At 44.9% G+C, this 13,827-nt stretch overlaps 1 protein-coding gene across 4 annotated transcripts in view; it reads left to right on the top strand.

The window, feature by feature from the left end:
- DNAH7 (dynein axonemal heavy chain 7) overlaps positions 1-13,827 on the top strand; it is a 151,913-nt gene that overhangs the window by 105,164 nt on the left and 32,922 nt on the right. For all 4 annotated transcript variants that reach the window (XM_070421732.1, XM_070421734.1, XM_070421731.1 and 1 more), the window contains 4 exons: positions 1,024-1,178; positions 3,990-4,180; positions 8,099-8,232; positions 9,260-9,595. In XM_070421732.1, the coding sequence (XP_070277833.1) occupies positions 1,024-1,178; positions 3,990-4,180; positions 8,099-8,232; positions 9,260-9,595 (816 nt within the window). The remainder of the gene's footprint in view (positions 1-1,023; positions 1,179-3,989; positions 4,181-8,098; positions 8,233-9,259; positions 9,596-13,827) is intronic.

Raw genomic sequence — 13,827 nt, 5'->3', positions numbered from 1 at the left:
CCCCTCTGTATGTCTCTATTTGCCCAGTTTCCTTTTATTTTCTCCCCCTGCTCTTCTGATGTTCTGTGTGAACTTTCTGTGTTCGCTTTTGAAGACTTCCCTGAGGAAAGTGGCCACTGTGATGGCTGTGTTTACTGCAACTTCTAAGAGAAAGAAAAAATGCCAATCACAGTTTACACAAGGCAGCAGGTGACTTGGTTGGTACTACCTGGTGATGGCAGGGACTGGTTAGCCTTGGTGACCCCACAGGATCCTGGGAAATAAACCGCGTGTCTCCTGGTTCACTGTTCTTGTTCTTAACATTAAAGGGAGGATGGGAGGGAGAATAAAGCGGTAAGTGTGAGCGCTCCCAGGGCGCAAGACGCTAACTTTCCGAGAATAGGTCTCTGGCCATAAGAAGCTGACGATCACTAGGTAAATCCCTAGGTATGTTAGTGCCATTGGCTATACACGTTTCTGAAACAAATCCCGAGTTAACACTTAAGGGCCCATGGCTATTAGGAAGGTTAGGTGATAGAAAATTACACTTTTCACCTTTCTTAGACCATTTTCTCTTTAATGATCTAGAATTTAAAGAGAAATATGACGTCTCAATTCTTTCTCTTTCTCTGTTGTACAAGTGACAGCTGAGAGTGGCTCAGGGGCAAAGCGATTTGCCCAAGATCACATGAGTCATTAATGGCCGGGCCTGGCCACCCCCTGACTTCCATCACGGTGAACAGTTGTCATTGTGACTTAATTAGCAAAAGCAGCAAATGTTTTCAAAATGCAATGTACATATAGAGAACTGTGATTTTCCAAAAGAAGCAAAAGCACCAGCGTTACGTTGGCCAGCTGGCTTTTCGAGTTGCCATTCTAGGTGCCTGCTCAATGTAAATGCCTGCCTCCAGAGCATAGCTCCTTGCAGGAAGGTAAAAAGTAAAGCATCCCTAGACAGCATAAGCTGTGAGTGATGCGTGTGACATTAAACAGCATGGAAACGAGTCATAGCTTGACCAGCACCGTCTGTCTTGTCTCTTTCAGGAACGCGAGAAGGTGGCCTCTGATGATAGACCCTCAAGGCCAGGCTAATAAATGGATCAAGAACATGGAAAAGACCAACAGTCTGCAGCTGATTAAATTTAGTGAGCCCGACTACGTCAGGACCCTGGAGAACTGCATCCAGTTTGGTACCCCTGGTACGTAGGCGGCCAACAGGCGCAAATTACAGAAATGCCTGGGGAGGGCTCATTAACCCCAAATGGTGCCGGTTGTTTCTTTTTTAAAAGATAAGTGTGTTGGATTAATCTTAAATAATGACTTTATTAATGTCTTTCATTATTTATTGACAATCAAGTGAGAACTTCAGAGATTCTAGTTCCAGAACATTAGGATATTTTCTGTGTCTCAAAGTTAATTTATGATGCGTCCTCTAATTGAGCTAAAGTTTTAATTTTTGTCTGTTCTTTGTTGTTCTTTAGTTCTTATTATAACTCCACATCTACCATTAAAAGGGCCACTTGATATGTCAAGAGTATTTTAACACAGTGTTAGTCCAATTATCTATTTATTCTTCTTTCAACTTATCCTATAGAAACGGCAGAGGAGTAAGTACACATTTTACATAGCCGACTGTTATCTGCCATTAACAAGGGAGAGATTAGAAACATGGCCAGGATTTTTCAATAAAGCTCTGTGCACATGTCGCACTTGTCAAAACAAAGAACAGAACAGTTATGATTGGAGTAAATTGGGGTTATTAGTCACATTTTAAATTCATGTTACTCATCAGATGTGAATCTTTACTTGATCAAATAAATGGAAACATGATGAAACTACAACATATTTAGCCTCAGGACAAGTTTAGCAAACCCCAGGTTCTGTGAGTGCGAGTACTATGTGGAAAAATAATCACAAATATACCAGGTGGTCTCTCGGGCATTTTATTTTTGTATATTAATAATGAGTCTTTAAAATATGAATTACAATTGTAGGTTCTGTTAGGGTAGGCATGAAATGAACTAAGTCTACTAATAAAATCTGTGTGATACACACACACACCCGCTCACACGCACACACACACTCAGAATTTCCTCCATCCAACCGGTGTTCTTAGAGCATAGTGTAATGATCAGAGTTACAAAAAAGGGGAATATGATCTCTACTATCAAAGGCCTTGCTTTTTTGAACAGACAGGACCGGGAACTATATGTAGCTAGCTGTAATACAAATAGAAAGTGGAAGGACATGGCTAACCTTCACCAGAGCCACTGTGCTGTGGTGGGCAGGCTCTGGAAATAGAGTAGATGCCCCATCTCTCGATGCCTCGTTCAGTGACTTTGCTGAGACTCTGTTCCCCATCTGTGCTTTGGCCAGGAAGACAGAGTGACTACTTTGCATACTTACCGCAGTGCCAGATAAGCTCAACTTACGTTGCTTCTGCGGTTAGAGACTTACTATGTGGTTTATGTGTATCATCTTTTAATTACATTAGTATAATAGTTATTTATCCTAGTATAATCAGAAAGACACAGATGATGAACTATGAGAATTCAGAGGACTCAGATTTCTTGAAGGAATTGGCACCATAAATACTTTGTGTGATTAAAATTACCCAATTTAACTTGAGTATTCAAATAATTTCCTTGACACAGGTAAAAAGAACAACTTAATGATAACTGAGCATCTACCACATGCTTGGGGTTCTGGAGATTTCCGTGATCTTAGCCATAAGTATTGGTGACAATACTGCCATTATTTTAGACAGAAATATGCCGTGGAGCCAATCCGTCTGTGTTTTTGAAACTGTAGGTCACACTGTGAGAGAGAAAACCACCTTAGTGGGTCTTGACCAGCATTTTCAAGTGAAATGCAATAGAAACTAATAGACCAGATTAGGCCGCCTGGCATGGAGTGAAGGTGAGCATTCTTTCGTGAAGTTTTAAAAGTTTTAGATGCATATGTGTAGACTCGATTAAGATGTAAAATGGATTTCTTACTTGGAGTTGTGGCCATTAAAAAAAAAAATTGAAATCCAATACTGATTCCAACCACTTGGTTTTATCAACAAGGTAGGTGAGGAGCCAGAGAATGTTAGTCAGGTGGCTTAGCCAGCTTGCACCCTCATCAAGGGCAGTGCCGAACGGGTCCCCAAATCTTCTGCCTGCGCCCGGCGCTTCGGTGCCCTTTACACTTGCTTTAGCCTAGTTTCTGGAATGAAATACTTTAAAAACAGATAGCAAGTATTTACAATGCCTTCTGACATTAGTCATCGGAAAGAGGTGAGAAGTTTTAAATCTATTCCAGAGAGAGAAACAGATGGCACATTTTAAAACTTTTTATATTTAGCCTCCAAGTAAAAGGGCCAGTTACTGCCACCGCTTTAACATATAGGCGGTGAAGACTCCTCCATTAAGGAGTTCTCTTTAGACTCGGCGCTGCCCAGTCCAGGCTGCCGGGCGGGGCGGGGAGCTTCGTCCTCCTCCCTCACCCACGGGCCTCCCTTTTATTGATGTTGAGTTTTAGGAGAAGATCCTCTTTGATAAAATATCCTGCTGCTTAAGGGAAAAAAAGTTTCAGAGCCAAAGTTCTAGGGAATAAAGGCACATTTGTATGAGCTACGCCGATGCGTAAGGTTTGCCCGGAATAGTAATCAGACAAAGACTGCTGGTAAGTCAATTTTCACACCTCAGTAAAGCTGGAGACACAAAATGCGAGAAGATTTTAATTTTTAAAAGAGAAATCAATTGGTGTAGATCTTCCCATGGCTTTCCGTGCCCTCCAGGAGAAGCAGCTTTTCACTGAGAGCGCCCCCCTCCCCCCCCAGGTGGGAGCCTATCCTACCAACACCCCATCTCCCCGCGCAGAGCATCCCCGGGATGCCCCGCTCCCTCCACAGTGGGGGTGAGGGTGGGAGTGGGGGGATTTGGGGGATGGGCGGGGGAGACCGCGGGCGCAGGGGTCCTCCAGGGGTCCCCCGGCCTCCGGTAACGGCTCTGCTCTGCCGCCAGTGCTGCTGGAGAACGTGGGCGAGGAGCTGGACCCCATCCTGGAGCCGCTGCTGCTGAAGCAGACCTTCAAGCAGGGCGGCAGCACGTGCATCCGCCTGGGCGACTCCACCATCGAGTACGCGCCCGACTTCCGCTTCTACATCACCACCAAGCTGCGCAACCCGCACTACCTGCCCGAGACCTCGGTGAAGGCGGGTATCGGCCTCCCGGCCTCGGGGCCCCCGGGCAGGCGGGCTGGTCCTGCGGGCCGGTCCTCCGTGGCCCCGCTCATGCCCACGGGCCGCCTGTCCGCCCGCAGCCTGGGCGCCCGGGTCTCCTGTCTGCGATGGGCCCCGTTCCCGGCCCCACTGCACGCACCTCGTTCTCTGCAGACATGACCCCCCCCACTCCTTCCGGAGCCGGGATTCAGGAGCAGGACACAGACCATTCTCCTTCCCGCCCGATTTTACGTAATTGCTCAAAAGAACTGTTTTTCGTGCTAAAATACTAACAGTCGCGTCCAGGGTCCAGTCGGGTGAAGGTTTCAGTTGCGACTGCAAGGCCCCGGGAGGCTGGTCTGCTTGTCATTCCCAGTCCTGGGCCTGGCGCCCCTGAGGAATGAGCGTGGGATGAGCCCGGAGGCAGGGGGAGTGGGGTTGGAGGGAGAGGATGGGAGAGGGTGGATGGGGGAGAGGGGGAGGGGGGAGGGGGGAGAGCTCTCATTCGCAGGCCTAGAGGAGAGCACCATAAGAAATACTGATTCCGACTCTGCAAGTTACATGTAGAGATGCGATTGATCCAGGGAGCGCAGAAGCTGTCCTTCAGGGAAATGTTTGCATTCATGCGGACACCCGTCCGCAGGGGGTAGGAAGCCTAAGATGGTATAGCTCCCTCCTCCCTCCCTCCCTCCGAGAGGAGCACACACAGGCCTTGTGTCCCGAGGCTTCCGTGGTCAATAACGGGACCATCTTCACGACCAGAAGGACATGGGGAAGCAGAGAGCTGGGCATACACGTTCCACCAGACAGTCAGGGCAGCCAGGAAGTGTGGGGGGGTGGGGGGGGGGGGGCTGGGGAGCGGCCCTGGAGCCTCGTTTTAAAAACAACAATTAATTAATTAATTAAAGTAAGTATGTTCTCTAAACCCCTGAAAAGTGTGTATGGTTACTGTACCTGTTAGGAGAAGCAGTGCCCAGTAGGGTTAAGAGCATGTTTCTGGAGCTGGACAACCTTGGTTCACACCCCAGCTCCGTCACTTGCCAGTGGTGTGACTTAGCCATGTTATTAACCTCTCCCTGTGCCTCAGTTCCCTTATCTATAAAATGGGAATGATACATGTCTACTCATAGAGTGATGTGAAGGCTAAATCAGTGAATCTATGTAAAATCCTCAGAATAAGGCCCAGCACATATTATGATATGAGTACTAACTATTAGCATTATTCACTCATAAGTAAAAAAAGAATGAAACATAGAAGAAAATTACAAAATCCTAAAGCTGAGGTACAAAAAATGTTTTTTAAATAAATGGCAAGATGTCACCCCCACAAATTTAAATAGATAAATAAATGATGTGGAAAACCTTTTTTTACTTTTCAGTAAAATCTCAGAAGATATCACAATGAACATAAACCATTTTTAGCTGCCTGATCACTAGCAGTAATAGAAGTCCTACCACCTGTGGGGAGGAAACTGATCTATGAGTCACAATTGAAATCCTTGAGATCCCTGGAGGGTCTGATTGCTTCATTATTTTTAATTGCTGGGATTGATTAAACAGGGATTAGAAAACATAGTGAAGCAGTTACTTGCTTTCATTTACAAATTAAAATACTTCCCCTTGATCCTATTTTTAGGATCTTTTATGTACCTTTTGCTTTCAAAAGTACCCAGGGGATGACAGCATGCTGTATAACCCTTTTGAATCTAAATGAAAATAATATTAGGAAGCCATCTTTGTATAATATTCTTCTAGTTATTTTTATGGGTTTTGGCTGTTTATTTTTTTCTTCACCATTTATCCTCCATACCTTCTTCCACTTCCCCCCATCTCCCCCCCGCCCCCCCCCCCCCCCCCACACACACACAATCACCACACTGCTGTCTAGGTCCTTAAATGTTTATTTGTGAGCAGATGGTTGGATTTGCAAAATATTGATCTCAAAAAATCTCACATTAATGGGATATGAATGACTTCCTCTTTGTGTCTGAACACAATGGGGTAAAAGTTGTAAGACATGCATTTCACTAAACACCCTGGCCCTGGATTGGGGATTAAAGCAAACGTAACCTGTGCACTTGGTTCTCATGCCGACAGGGAAGATCTCTTGAAAGATTTAGTTATAATTTTCGCACGAACGAATGCCCAACAGTAGAGAATTACATAACAACATTTCATGGGTTTTCTGAATTGCTCAGTTTCAGGAATGGCTTGTTATCCCATTTAAATTTATGATTTTGCCCATGCAGTCTCTATGTTTAGTGGCATCCAACCCTGTCATGGGGTAAGTGAGGGGGAAAGCTGAGAAGGCGCTGGGTCTGGGTGGAGGAGGGAGCCACCTCCTAGGGCATTGCATGAAGCTGTGATAAAATTCCCCATCACGGGTAGGAAATGTTCTTATAGAACATTTAGTATAGAACATCTAGTTAATATTTTAGCACAAAAATTACTGTCTTCCTGCAGAAGAAATTTTCTCTCACTGGGAAAGGTGGGGTGACACAGGGTCTCCCAGTCAGCGGGCAGAGCTGCAGCACATGCGACATTTCATGGTTTGTGTGCATGGGATTCCACAGTCAGTCAGCATCCCTAAATTAAAGGCACACGGCAGAGAGGCGGGGGAGGGGATGCTCAAGACATAGGTGAGGACCTTAACTCAAGACGTGAGGGCAGGCAGATTGCAAGAGAGATGTTGGGTGGGGAGAGTGCGTGTTCAAATTAATTAAGGTCGATATGTTCAAGGTCAATGAAGTTTTTACTGCCTTATGGGTTTGTTGGTGACTAGAGCCAGAAAGTTCCTGTAGTTTATTGCTGTGTGTGGATGAGGGTGTGGAGGCAGGGGTGAGAGCAGGTTGTAGAAGGCTGAGGGATGATCAAGGTGGAGACAGAAAGCATATATAAGTAGCATCTTCACTAACTACAGTTATGAAGACACCAACAGCAGGTGTTCCATAGCTGAAAGGGATTGTGGGGACAAAAGAATGATTTATTTTCATGTTGTTTGCTTTTTAAAAAGCGAGACCTGAGCATGATTACTTTCTCACTTAGGCAAAGAACCAGGAAAGGGGGCACTTTAAGATGTAGGCAGCAGAGGGAGATGGGCCTGAAAGAGCCATTATGTACGAAGCAGGTGTCAGCTTGCTGCATCCCGCTGGGCACCGCTGAGATGCACATCCCTTAGTTCCCAGTAGTGGCTGGTTGTCAGGCTGTAAGTTCCATGTTATAATATGATTATGAAATTATAAATATGTACACTTCACTTGTGACCGTGATGACAGGGATTTCCCCCCTCTTATCTCACTGTGTAAGATTTCCTTTTTTGCACTTCTAGGATCCTTAAAATACAGCCCAGCAGGTCCAGTCAATATGAGAGATGGTTTGCAATCTGATTCTAATTGATTTTGAGGTTAACAAATTATTAGAAATTGGACCAGTTTGAAATCAAAATAAGTTTTTAAATATATTTTTATTGATTTCAGAGAGGGAGAGGAGATATAGAAGCATCAATGATGAGAAAGAATCATTGATCCGCTGCCTCCTGCATGCCCCCCCACACACTGGGGATTGAGCCCACAACCCAGGCATGTGCCCTGGCTGGAATCGAACCGTGACCTCCTGGTTCATAGGTTGATGCTCAATCACTGAGCCACAATAGCCGGGCTGAAATAAAAATAAATTGATCACAAGAAAACCCCTTTAAAGTATTACGTTTATGACCATAAGAAACTTTAGTGTGTTTTTAGCCCAACCATCAAGCTTGCCTATTTCTTTAGTTATCATCTCTACAAATTCCTCCTTTCACACACTCTACCATAGTAACTAGTATCTCTTTTTAAGGTCAAACTTGAAGCACAAAAGCAGAGGCTTTCTCAGTAGAAACAATGACTTGATTTGTGTGTATCCTTTCATTTGTAGGTGACATTATTAAACTTCATGATAACGTCAGAGGGAATGCAGGACCAGCTGTTGGGAATTGTGGTGGCGCGAGAAAGGCCGGACCTTGAGGAGGAAAAACAAGCCCTGATACTGCAAGGAGCCGAAAACAAAAGGTTTTAAACACTACGACATACAGAATTATCCTTCCTTGTCCCGAGATCACTTTGAATCAATTGAAGTGCATTTTAAAGATCTATCCTATATAATAAAAGGCTTACATGCAAATCAACTGAACAGCGGAACAACAGGTTGCTATGACATGCACTGACCATTTGGTGATCAGTACGCTCCCTCAGGGGGAGCGTGGCTCAGCCAGGAGCCAGGCTCACGGCTGGCAAGCTCAGCGGAGGTGGCAGGAGCCTCTCCTGCGCAGCGCTAAGGATGTCCGACTGCCGGCTTAGGCCCGCTCCCCACTGGAAGCAGGCCTAAGCTGTCAGTTGGACATCCCCTGAGGGCTCCCAGATTTTGAGAGGGTGCAGGCCGGGCTGAGGGACCCCCCCCCCCCCAGTGCACTAATTTCATGTACTGGGCCTCTAGTTATGTTATATTAAACAGGTGTGTTGAATAGGAAGATTTAAGAGGACAATATAAGGTATTACAGAGCTTCTATGAGAATTTGGAAAATGCATTACCGAGTATATTTTCACAGGCAAGTTCTTAGGCACTGGAAGAAGTAGGAGGCAATGTGTTTCCCACTTGTCAATGACGCTTTAGCACAAAAGCTTTAGTATTTATTGTATGAGGGAGCTCACCTGTTTTCACTGGCGCACAGTCTGAATGGACATGTCACATCCACTGTCGGCTCATGGTATCTGTATCTCAGGTAGAATGGGTATGGCTCGGTAAGTCATGGGAATTTCAGAAAATGAATGGAGTGATGCTTCCTGTGCCATGGGGGCTGGGATGTGGATGGCAGAGTCGGTTGGCTTACCGTCTCCCCACTTACTGCATAAATGGCCATTAGAAAGCAAAGTGGGGCAGAAAAGCCTGTCTTTCTGACATTTGCGAGATAAGAAATCATACAGCATCACCGTTATGGTGTTTGTCCCAAATGATGCATTTCTTTAGGTAAAAGAATGTGTATGTGAAGCAATTTCAAACAATTTCTTTTTCTCCTGAGAAAATTGTGTTTGATTCCAGGCAGTTAAAAGAAATAGAAGACAAGATCTTGGAAGTTCTTTCGTCTTCGGAAGGCAATATCTTAGAAGATGAAACTGCGATTAAGATACTGTCTTCCTCCAAGGCGTTGGCCAATGAGATCTCGCAGAAGCAGGAGGTGGCCGAGGAGACCGAGCGGCAGATCGACACCACCCGCATGGGCTACCGGCCCATCGCCGTCCACTCCACCATCCTGTTCTTCTCCATCGCCGACCTCGCAAACATTGAGCCCATGTACCAGTACTCACTGACCTGGTTTATTAACCTTTTCATCCTGTCGATTGAAAACTCAGAGAACTCAGACATTTTATCAAAAAGGTAGGTGAATACTAACTAATGAATGCATGGGCATTAAATAGCAATGGGTGGCTTTCATTGTTTTTTCCGGGATGCTTTGATCATTGCAGGCACTTCGCTAAGATGACTAATCGTCATACCAGAAATAAATGTGAGGGTTTGAAATGGAACAGATGTGACCAAATTCAGTCTGCCAGGAAATGACTTACAGAGATATAAGGTTATAATATAATTCTAAAAAGAGGAAACATGGAACCTCATTTTATCATTTGCAAAATGTACTTATGATTGGAGAAATGGAAAGAATAGTTCAGACCCCTAAGAAATATGACTCTTACCCTCTGTAAGCTTGTATTTCAAAAGTTACTAATTCACATTTTTATATACATATATGTAAACTTTGTCAAGTAACAGGGTTTTTAAAAAATCTCCTGTTGTGACCATTTGGTATATTTACATGAGATACCTAATTTTACTGGTGGCTCTTACACTCAGTAATGGAATTCAGACCTTAATGGTACGTCTGTGAGAATAAAATTTCATTTTGTTGCCAGTGAGATAAATTTTAGTTTGGTGTTAAAACATGTTTTTAATAGAGTCTAACCCAAAATGACTTCTTGAATAAAGAAAATAACTCATTGCAGCCATTGCCCTTTGTACCGTTCTTGATCAATATGAAGCAGATACCTGTTCCTTGGCTGTTTGTGCCCAAAGGAAACTCAATTTAATAATTATCACTTGCAGTTAACACTTAAAATAATTGCTAATCTCCTGACATCTCAATTCTATTCCTGCATTTACGATGGTAGAATTTTGCTAAATGTTGAATGTTCTTAGACTGAGCATTTTCTTTTGGCATTATCGTTCATTATTTGACAAGCTTGAGTATGAGACTAATAAAGGGGTAAGACTGATGCTTAGCAAACAGTTTTTCAGATGTCTGCTCATGAGCCAGGAAACAGAGGGAGAGGGGAAAGTGGGGTCTTTAGGGAAGAAATGCATGATGGTAGAGTTTAAATTTTGTTTTTACATAAGGATACTAGAGGCCCAGTGCACGAATTCGTGCCCCGGTGGGGTCTCTCGGTCTGGCCTGTGGGATTGGGCCAAAACTGGCTCTCAGACATCCCCCGAGAAGATCCGGACTGTGAGAGGGCACAGGCAAAGTTGTGGGACCCCACTGGTGCACAATCAGGGCCAGGGAGGGATGCAGGAGGTTGGCCAGCCAGGGAGAGACTGTGGAAGGCTCCAGGTCATATCTGGCCAGTCTTGCTCAGTCCCGACTGGTTAGACACCAGCAGCAAGCTAACTTACTGGTCGGAGCGTCTTCCCACTGGTGGTCAGTGCACGTCATAGCAAGCAGTTGAGTGGCCTTAGCATATCATTAGCATATTACACTTTCATTGGTTGAATGGATGACCAGACGACCAGACACTTAGCATATTAGGCTTTTATTATATAGGATTTGAAAATGCTTTAGTTTGTTTCTCTATCTCTTCCAGTATCTGAAATTTTAAGATTAGCATGGCTTAGTGAAATTCAGAAAATAAAATTTTAAATGACTTTTCTTAGAGAAGCTCCCAGCCATTTGCATTATGGTAGTTCACTGAACAAGAATGTTTGCTTTTAATTCTAAAATCTGAGTTCCTTGAGGCAAGGAATTATTTTTATTTTTTTAAAAATATATTTTATTGATTTTTTACAGAGAAGAAGGGAGAGGGATAGAGAGCTAGAAACATCGATGAGAGAGAAACATAGATTAGCTGCCTCCTACACACCCCCTACTAGGGATGTGCCTGCAACCTAGGTACATGCCCTTGACCGGAATCGAACCCGGGACCCTTCAGTCCGCAGGCTGATGCTCTATCCACTGACCCAAACTGGTCAGGGCAATGCTTAATTTTTTAATGTTTCCAGAACCTATCACATGTCAGTCACACAGAGGCACACAGTCAGTGATGTCTTGCTTCTCACTGAAGTGCCTAATCTCAATCCTGGTTACAACAATAATACCAGAATGTTAGCATCTTAACTGCTTCTTCTTTAAAACATATTTTTCTTGATTTCAGAGAGGAAGGGAGAGGGAGAGAGAGATAGAAACATCAATGCTGTGAGAAAATCATTGATTGGCTGCCCCCTACACACCCCACATTGGGGATCAGCCCACAACCCAGGCATGTGCCCTGAGCGGGAATTGCTCAACCACTGAACTACTTCTAAATCATGGTCTTTTCTGGAGTCTAGAGAAAAAAATTTCTTCGCTCTGTCACTTAAAGACACATTTTGTACACAAGATTTAAAAATTAGAACAATTATTTTGTTTTTATAACAAAGTAGAACTCATCCACCTATGTGACATCTGTTTCTTCAATAGCTGTGATGTAGACCCATACAATTTATAGAAAAATTAAATCCTTTTACCCAGATGTGAGAGTTGGATGAAATATAGAAAACAAAATATACCTTTTTCTTTTTTTAGTTAAAATTCTTTCATTTAGAAACAACAGAAATCATATTTATGACTACAGTTGTCCTACAATTATAATCTGGAACCAAAGAGTAAGTAGAAAAGAAATGCATTTGAAAACATTTGTTGAGGTTATTAACATACTAGAGGCCCAGCACACAAAATTTGTGTGTGGGTACGGTCCCTAGGCCTGGCCTGCGATCAGGGCCATCTTCCCTGGCTGCCCGCAGCCAGCCCTGCCCCCTGCCGCCACCCAACCCTGGTTTCCTGTTCGCCATCGGGCCATCGGAGCCTGCCAGCCGGGGGGAAGGACCAAGAGGTTGGCCGTTCCTGCTTGCTCGCTGGCCCCGCTCCCACCGCGGGTCGCCCTCTGTGTGTGGGGCAACTGGCGGGGTGGGGACCTTGGCCTGGTGCTGCCTGCGTCCCCCGCCACCCATCCCTGGTTCCCCATTCACCACCGGGCAATGGGAGCCTGCAGCTGGGGAGGGGGACCGAGAGGTGGATAGTGACTGGTTGAGCCGTTGTTCTGGTTTTTCCATCATAAGGGTCAATTTGCATATTACCCTTTTATTATATAGGATAGACAGAAACCTGCAGGAATCCTCATTATTTGCTCCATGAGTTTTCATAAATGAGCACACCTGTGTCACCAGCACCCAGACCAACACATATTTGTTTCCCTCCTCAGCACTGACCCTGCCCCAACGCAATCACTGCCCTGAGTTCTGACCCCCTGAGTCAGTGTGGCCTGTTCTAGCACAGCACAGCGATGGACTGGCACAGTGTGTGCATCTGCGTCTGCCTGTGCGTGTGCGATTCCTATCGCTCCGTGCAGTGCAGGCTTACTCACTCTGGTTGTGAAGTAGCAGGCCATGGGGCGAGCATACTGGTGGGGAAGTATAAAAACAGGCTCTCCTGGCCAGATCCTCTCCACCATGCAGCAAAGACAGAGTCTTATTAGAGAATAAACCTTAAACCAGAATGCTCTGTGCGTCACAGACAATCCGGAGGAGATTGCAAAGATAGAAACCTCGCCCTCCCTCTGCCAGCCCTTGGGGGGAGTGACCATGGGTGTCAGCAAACTGCCTCACCCAGAGGAAAAGCTGTCTTTATGGCAGGAGGTAGCGCAGGCACTCAGCTAGGCTGTGACCCTCCCAGCCCTGGGAGGCAGGGCGCTGTGTCCTGCCCTGCACGCATCGGAGAGACCGTCCTCAGTCGCTGAGAAAGGCGTTCCCGGGTCAGAAAGCTGACGCAAGGCCCACGCTTTCCAAAGCCCTTACGTGCATTTCAGAGAGAGAAGAAAGGACTTCTGACTTTAAGTTTCCAAAAGGAAATGGGCTAAGAAAACAGAGGGGCAGGACATCTCTGTTCTTATTTTCAAAAGGGAGCCTTACACCTCTGATGTTTACATGTGTATTTGTCCTTATACTATAACACACATTTTTATTCGTTGGCTGTCGAGGACAACTTGGGTAGCTTCAGCTTGGAACTGTTCTAAATTGTTGCCGCCTTCGACATTCTTGTACTTGGCTTTTCCACGTAACATGTATGGTAGGCATGTAGCTAAGAATGGAGTCAATGACCACAGGGTGTACATGGGGTACATGTTAGTAAACACTGCCACAGGGAGCTCCAAACTTTTAGCCAGGCTTGTTTATTTTATTTTTTTTATTATTATTTTTAGTAAAATAAGGGTTTTCAATTAAGAAGCTCACTCCCATTCAGAAATTAACGTTAGAATGAGTTCTAGGAATCCTTTATCTGTCAATCATTGGTAAACACCAGATAC

This window comes from Myotis yumanensis, unplaced genomic scaffold (assembly GCF_028538775.1).
Source record: "Myotis yumanensis isolate MYYU_CA2020_CCGP unplaced genomic scaffold, mMyoYum1.0.hap1 SCAF_8, whole genome shotgun sequence".
Lineage (NCBI taxonomy): Eukaryota > Metazoa > Chordata > Mammalia > Chiroptera > Vespertilionidae > Myotis > Myotis yumanensis.
Note: the sequence above shows the minus strand (reverse complement) of the source record. Positions and strands in the feature narration are given on the sequence as shown.